This window comes from Mustela erminea, chromosome 16, assembly GCF_009829155.1.
Source record: "Mustela erminea isolate mMusErm1 chromosome 16, mMusErm1.Pri, whole genome shotgun sequence".
Taxonomy (NCBI): domain Eukaryota; kingdom Metazoa; phylum Chordata; class Mammalia; order Carnivora; family Mustelidae; genus Mustela; species Mustela erminea.
The window spans coordinates 50,302,844-50,311,048 of NC_045629.1; the positions used below are offsets into that span (position 1 = coordinate 50,302,844).

The 8,205-nt window shown below is 44.7% G+C and overlaps 1 protein-coding gene across 2 annotated transcripts in view; it reads right to left on the minus strand.

Annotated features, from left to right (window-relative positions):
- The window catches only part of RRM2B (ribonucleotide reductase regulatory TP53 inducible subunit M2B), a 38,120-nt gene extending 34,796 nt beyond the window's left edge, over nt 1-3,324 (minus strand). Inside the window, exons 1-2 of one of the 2 annotated variants that reach the window (XM_032316473.1) lie at nt 3,058-3,324; nt 2,519-2,700 (exon numbers count right to left, since the gene is read on the minus strand). Coding sequence is in view for 1 of the 2 variants with exons in the window: in XM_032316472.1 (XP_032172363.1) it covers nt 3,058-3,105 (48 nt within the window). In the remaining variant the exon portion in view is untranslated. The remainder of the gene's footprint in view (nt 1-2,518; nt 2,701-3,057) is intronic. The other variant, XM_032316472.1, reaches the window with a different exon arrangement.
- Nucleotides 3,325-8,205: the final 4,881 nt, after the last annotated feature.

Here is an 8,205-nt window from a genome sequence, read left to right on the forward strand (position 1 = left end):
TAATATACTCTAGCTCCATCCATGTCATTGTAAAGGCAAGATTTCATCCTTTTGGATGGCTGAGTAATATTCTACTATATATGTGTGTATATTTATCCATTCACTAGTTGGTGGACATTTGGGATCTTTCCATAATTTGGCTGTGACTGGTAATGCTGCTATAAACATCATGGGGCATGTGTCCCTTTGAATCAGTATGTTTGTATCCTTTGGGCAAATAACAAGTAGTGCAATTGCTGGGTTATATGGTAGCTCTATTTTTAACTTTTTGAGGAACCCCCATACTGTCTTCCAGAGTGACTACACCAGTTTTCATCTCACCAACAGTGTAAGAGGGTTCCCCTTTCTCCACATCCTCTCCAACATCTGTTGTTTCCTGTGTTAATTTTAGCCATTCTGACAGGTGTGAGGTGATATGTCATTGTAGTTTTGATTTGCATTTCCCTGATGATGAGTGATGCTGAGCATCTTTTCAGGTGTCTGTTGGCCATCTGGATGTCTTCTTTGGGAAAATGTCAGGACAGCCTGAATTAAGATGTGGTTAGCATGAAAAAGCTGCTTCAACAAGGCCTGGCCAGTTTACAGAATTGGGTCTTTTTGGTGGGAACTGAGACCATCTCAAGAGTTTTTATTTGAGAGGAGTGACATAAAGGCCCTGGTTTATTGAAGGATTAATTTAGGAATGGTAAAAAGGATTAAACAGTGGGTAAGACTGGAGGTAGAGGGACAAGTTGTTGTAGCTGCACAGGTGTAAAGTGATAAGACCCTGAAATAAAGTCCAGAACACACAAGCATTCCTTGGCAACATTCCACTGTGTCTTTCAGAATGGTGTCTCTAGTTCCTGCCTGCCTTAATTTCTGGTCACCCAAGAGGATACCCCTGGGCAGATTCCCCAGCTAGCACTCACCATTCCCTGGTCCAGGCTGGCATGCTACGAGGCTCCTCCCTCTCAATCCAGCCCCAATTCCACCACTTTCATTTGTTTGCCTTGGCCTCTCTTCTCAGGTGAAGACTTTGTGGATGCGGCTACGTTCCTACTCTATTTGTATCCGCCCAGGTTGTCACTTTCATTTTCATTTTTCTATTCTCACCAAATCTGACTAAACAGAATACTGGCCCACAAGCAAGAACTTGGTTTTAAACCCAGCTCTGCTATTGAATCATGTGGTCCTGGGCACGTCATTTTCTCCTTTCTGGCCTAAACTTTCTTACCTTGAAAATAAGGGCTATTGATTAGATTAATGATAGTAACTTCGAGAAACTGAAGAAAGCTAAGGACCCCTTTCTCAGGAGATTCACATGCACACACAAAATCTATAAACTTCAGGAGATTCATAAAAACCTTTCAAGCCCATCTATGTACGCTTTAAGACAGTGTTCCTTAAAATATGCGAATGAGAATCACCTGAAGTCCTTGTTAAAAATGCAGTCCCAGACCCTCCCAAGAGATTTTGATTTACCATGTCTGGAATGGAGGTCCAGTAATTTACATTTTTTACAACTCCAGGTGATTCTTTTTTTTTTTTTTTAGATTTTATTTATTTATTTATTTGACAGAGAGAGAGAGAGAGATCACAAGCAGGCAGAGAAAGAGAGAGGAGGAGGAGGAGAAAGCAGGCTCCCCTCCAAGCAGAAAGCCCGATGCAGGACTCTGTCCCAGAACCCTGGGATCATGACTGGAGCTGAAGGCAGAGGCTTAACCCATGAGCCACCCAGGCGCCCCTCCAGGTGATTCTAATGCAGGTGGCTGCACAGAAACAAAGTGCTTGAAGCATCCTTGCAACTCAAGTTAAAAAATTTTGGACCAGATGCTCACTAGAATTCATTCTACAGCTAAAATTCTGCCTCTGTCTTTGTGGGCCTATGTCATTGAGAAGGTGATAATAAATAAAAGTTAACTTCCAGGTCTTAAGTCTGAATGGTTGTAGCACAAAAAGAAAAATCCGAATTGTCCTTTTCCAGTGAGGAAACTGGTACTCAGTGTATTTGTTTCAAAAGGGGAAGAAAAAGTTTGAGGGATATTTACAGCTTGTTAATTAGTTACTAAATGTTTACAAAATCAAAATCAAATATTATAAAACCCCAAGTCTGGATCCTTCAACTTTCTAAAGAAATGTAGGACTCAGTCTCTGTAAGCTGACACTATTAAAAAAAAAAAAATCACACACAGCCAACAGGTTCAAGATAAATACAAAAACTATTTCTCTTGTACACAAATGGTTTAGAAGTATTTGTGAAATAACAGGGTATGAAAATTACAGAACAATCTGAACTACCCTACAACAGTTTAATAAATTGATTTACTGTTATTATGAACTTCCATTATAGAAGCAGAAGATAAACATGTTAATTTGGGTTTTAGGAGGCACCCACAACTTCCGTGGCACTTTGCATAAAGTCTTTGACTTACTCCTCTGTGAGGGAAGTATCACTTACACTGTATAAATGAAGACAGTGAAATCCCAGAGAGTCACAGCTAGTTAAGTGGCTCAGTCTGAGCAAATCTGGGCTCCTAACCTGACATTTTTCATTGTTGTGAGGACTTCCCGTCGCCGTCTACCGATCATCACCACCTCATCCACCTGTGTCAATTTCCACACACGGTCTCCAACTCCTTTTAACCATCTTAGAGAAGGGATGCATTTCTTCAGTAAATCCACCTGTCCTCATTCCTTGCCTGGGTTTCCCCAGCCAGAGGGCTCCGGACGTGCAAAGATGAGAGGAGAGTATGGGTCGGACTATTTGGGGGAGGGGGAGGGGCGCTGCTCCCCGGCCGGGCCTGAAACCTCAGAGCGTCGTCCTTGGCTGGCCCCGGAGCAGAGCAACGGAGCAGAAACCCGGCTCCCTCGTCACCCCTACCTGCGGACGGCTTCCCCAGCACTCACAACCACGAAACCAGGCTGCGGCGAAGGCTCGCGCCTGGGCCTGCACTGGGTTGCCCACCACAACGTGTAAAATTTTCTACAGCAGTCCTGCACCTCGCAGGTCCCGGCTGCAGCCTGCAACCTAAGGGCCAGGCATGACTAAGGGGCGGGACAGGGAACAGCAGCATTTACCTTATGCAGCTCGGGCCTGGCCGCTTCCGGCCTTTCCGGGTCACCCATCGCGCAGACTCCGCCAGAGCTACGAGGGCTGAAGGAACTGAGAGCCTCGAGCCACTCCAACTACGACCGGACCCAGGTGGCCCGAGGGTCCACTGAGTGCGCCCCGCCTCCAGCTGCACAGACCCCTCCTACTCCCGCGCTCCCCGCTTTCTCGCCAGCCTCTTGAGCAATAACCCCTGAGACGGCCGGCCCCGCCTCCCCCACCTCAGAGCCCCGCCTACCCCTGCCGGACCCGCCTCCCGCCTGCGGCTTGAGGACATCTCTTGGCCTCCGCCAACCCCGCACCAACCTTCGGGCGGACCCCGCCTCCCTCCTGCCCAGTGAGGGACTCCCTGCGCCTGCTGGCTCCGCCTCCCAGGTCCCAGGGTCCCGCCCACTTCAAGAGGCCCCGCCCACTCCGCTACGGGACCCGGACCGCGCCTCCCGCCGGCCTCTAGAAGAACTCGCCCGGAACCCCCGGGCCTCGCTTCCCCGCTTGCTGTGTGAAACATTCGGCCGGCGGCTTTTGGCCCCGCCCACTTGGCGGGCTCCCGGCTGTACTTACTGGTACGTGAGGTGCCCGGCCACGCCTGGCCACCTCTTCGGGTCGAGGCTCTCCAGCCAGCTCTTCGCCGTGCCTCAGGAACACGGTATGTCGCGCTAACTCGGCGTGAGAGACTGCCCCGGGTGGGGGGGCGGGGAGGAGACGCTGGAGGAGATGAAGAGAGGGCTTTCTCTGCGTGTGAAGGGGTGGTGGGAAAAGCCACATATTGGTGAAAAAAAGAAAACGGCACTGTTAAAAATTAATGAGGAGAAAAGGCCGCCTCGTTTTGTATTTCAGCAGCCGAAAAGAAGTGGTTGAGGGGAAAATGGGTGTGGGAATGGGTAGGTGGGGCTCCCAGAGTGAGGGGGGTGTAAAGAAAGGACTAAATTCAGGACAGTGTTGTGGAAGCTCTGTGGAAATGTACAAACACACTAAGTTTTTGGAAGTAGCTGCTGAGCGCCTCTGTGAGCGAGGGATTTCATCTTCAGGACACTCGTGTGAGGTGGGTACAGCAGTGCCCCTCCTCTCACGGGTGCAGACACGCCGCCCAAGGAAAGATCACTAACGGGTAATTCACTAGGAAGCAAGAGAGATCCCGTCCCCCCCCCCCCACCCCTTGTCGTGGCAGCACTCGGTGGCCAGAGTCGCAATAATGTGATTGAATGCCTGCTACCCATATCTCAAGGGGGATTGATCTAAAGATAACTGCGACAGAAAAAAAAAAAAAAAAAGTTTAGCAAATAAAAATGAGGTGAACAAGACTCAGTAGCTTGAAGCTGAAATATTGGGAGAACCTTGTCATGCCTTGAACAACAGGCACCTGTTCTGTGGATAACCCTGTGAAGTGTGGTAGAATAGGATGGAAAATGAAGCTTTGAGAATGCACATCAGCTCTTTCTAAAACCTGCTCTGGAGTGGGGGTTGAAAGTTACCTTTCTTAAGGCAATTACCAGGAGTCAAGTGCTGAAGAAAATGTTTTACCTATTTTGACTTTAAATAATAGCTAAATTCTGTGAAGAAACCGAGTCTTAAAGAAATCCAATAATTTATTGGCCACATGGCCAATAGACTAAGAGCAAGGATTATACCATTTAAAGTCATCAAACAATATGTCTGCTGTATGTCAGGCATTGTGTTTGCTATTGAAGAAACAAAAATGAATGAACTTAGTGAAAGAGAGCACGGATCCTGGAGCCTGTCATCGTGGGCATGAATTCTAGCTCCCTCATTTATTAGCTGTGCTATCTTGGACAAGTTACTTAGCTTCTGCAAGATTCAGTTTCCTCACCTGTAGGATAAGGATAATAACGCCTTCCTAAAAAGATTGTTATGTAGATTTAGTAATATATTACTTGCAAAGCACTTATTGGGGTGGGAATTTACAATGGTAGCTTCCAAGTACACTTGTGCTACTAATCAGGCCATCTTACAGGTCATGGAACAGAAAGGTTCAGATCAAGTTCATTTGCTTCAATAAATACAGTTTATTAGGTTAATTTAAAACCTACATCAAGGGGAAAGAGTTAGGAAGGAAGGACCCTACTATCCAAATCTCAGTGTTACTCAGTGTTCATATATACTGTCCTTGCTGCATCAGCTTTCCAGACTGGCAGTATAGTTATTAAACAGCAGAATTAAGGGGCACATGAGTGTCTCAGTCAGTTAAGCATATGACTCTGGCTCTGGTCATGATCTCAGGGTCGTGGGATGGAGTCCCTTACAGGGCTCTTCAACTCAGCGGGAGTCTACTTCTCCCTTGCCACACACACCCCCAACTTGTGCTCTCTCTCTCAGATAAAATCTTAAGGGAAAAAAAAAAAAAAGCTAAGGATTAACAAGAGGTCTCAATAGACAAAACATGAAGCCAACACACACTGGCTATTTTGGAGATGCAGGATCAAGTAGACCTGCTCACAGCTGTAACTTGACATAAATTAACCTGAACAGCTATGAGTTGTATTTGTATTTCCTGGGAAGAGAAGATGTGGGGCCAAAATGAATGTCACCAATTGGTGACTGATTTAGATATAACATAGTTGTTAGTCTGGAAATGACATGAGCTTTACCTTGTGAATATTTAAGATCTACTTATTCCTTTCCAGCCATTTCTCTTTGTGACCTTCATTTATCCCATTATTTTTATCTGTGTTCAACATAATTATGTTCCACTTATTTTGTCTTTAACATGCCTCATAGGGTAATAACTTATTTACTGTTTATACTTAACATATCTTATGAATCTCCTTAGGTCTTATAATCAGTTGCTCCGACACTTTCAATTTTTACAGTAGAATTGAATAATCTTAATATAGCAAAAACACAGTACAGTGCTTTTTTTTTCCCCCTAAAGATTTTATATATTCATTTGACAGACAGAGATCACAAGTAGGCAGAGAGGCAGGCAGAGAGAACAGTACAGTGCTTTTAACAGTGCCTGGTGCATAAGTATGTATTAGTTTCCATCCAAGATGTTTGAAGTTAATAGGGCAGATATAAAATGTGTAACTGAAAGATCTCTGGGAGTAAGAGGATTGTACATCTTCATATAGCCTCTGTAGCATATTTTCCAAGAATACCCTCAACATTTTTGATCCCACATGCTGTTCCAGAAACTTGATACCCCTCCCCATCAAAAGGTGTAGTCATGGCACATCTGGGTGGCTGAGTTTGTTAAGCATCTGCCTTTGGCTTTGGTCAAGATCTGAGTCCTGGGTACGAGCCCCTCCCCTGGATCCCTGCTCAGTGCTGAGCTTGCTTCTCCCTCTCTCTCCCTCTCCCAACCCCCCTCCCTGTTCACACTTGCTTGTGCTCTCTCTGTCTCAAGTAAATAAATAAAATAAAATAAAAATAAAAGGTGGAGTCTAATTCCTCTTCTACTGTGGTCTATATCTTTGTGTCGTCCAAAATCTGTATGTTGAAAACCTAATGCCCAAGGTAATGGTTTTAGGAGCCTTTTAGGAGATGATTAATTAGATCAAGAGGGTTGAACCTTCATGAATGGAATTAGTGCCCTTAGATTGTTATGGGGTTTTCTTGTTTGTTTGTTGCTGTTTTGTTTTTCTTTTTTATTAACATATAATGTATTATTTGTTTCAGGGGTACAGGTCTGTGATTCATCGGTTTTACACAATTCACAGCACTCACCACAGCACATACCCTCTCCAGTGTCCATCACCCAGCCACCCCATCCCACTTAGCCACCCCATCCCTCCCACTCCACTCCACTCCAGCAACCCTCAGTTTGTTTCCTTAGATTAAGAGTCTCTAATAGTTTGTCTCCCTCTCGTTTCGCCTTCTTCCATTTTGCCTTCCCTTCCCCTGTGATCCTCTCTTGTTTCTCAAATTCCTTGTATTAGTGAGATAATACTATAATTGTCTTTCTCTGACTTCTTTTGCTTAGCATAATATGCTCTAGTTCCATTCACGTAATTGCAAATGGCAAGATTTGGGGGGGTTTGATGGCTATATAATATTACACACACACACACACACACACACACACACACACACACACACACACCACATCTTTATCCATTCATCTGTTGTTGGACATCTAGGTTCTTTCCACAGTTTGGCTGTTGTGGACATTGCTATTATAAACATTCAGATACATGTCCCCTTTGGATCCCTACATTTGTGTCTTTGGGGTAAATACCCAGTAGTGCAATTGCTGGGTCACAGGATAGCTCTATTTTCAACTTTTTTGAGGAATCTCTGCACTGTTGTCCAGAGTGGCTACACCAGCTTGCATTCCCACCAACAATGTAGGAGGGTTCCCCTTTCTCTGCATTGTGGCCAACATGTGTCTTTTCCTGACTTGTTAATTTTAGCTATTCTGACTGGTTTGAGGTGGTATCTCACTGTGGTTTTGATTTGTATTTCCCTGATGCCGAGTGATGTTGAGCACTTTATCATGTGTCTTTTGGCCATCTGGATGTCTTCTTTGCATAAATCTCTGTTCATGTCTTCTGCCCATTTCTTTATTGGATTATTTGTTCTTTGGTGTTGGGTTTGATAAGTTCTTTCTGGATTTTGCATACTAGCCCTTTATCTGATATGTCATTTGTGAATATCTTCTCCCATCCTGTCAGTTGTCTGTTGGTTTGTGAATTGTTTCCTTTGCTGTGCAAAAGCTTTTGATCTTGATGAAGTCCCAATAGTTCATTTTTGCCCTTGCTTCCTTTGCCTTTGGCAATGTTCCTAGGAAGAAGTTGCTGTGGCTGAGGTCGAAGAGGTTGCTGCCTGTGTTCTCCTCAAGGATTTTGCTGGATTCCTTTCTCACGTTGAGGTCTTTCATCCATTTTGAGTCTATTTTCGTGTGTGCTGTAAGGAAGTGGTTTAGTTTCATTCTTCTGCATATGGCTGTCCAGTTTTCCCAATACCATTTGTTGAAGAGACTGTCTTTTTTCCATTGGACATTCTTTCCAGCTTTGTCGAAGATGAGTTGACCATAGAGTTGAGGGTCCATTTCTGGGCTCTCTATTTTGTTCCATTGACCAATGTGTCTGTTTTTATGCCAGTAGTATACTGTCTTGATGATTCCAGCTTTGAAATAGAGCGTGAAGTACAGAATTGTG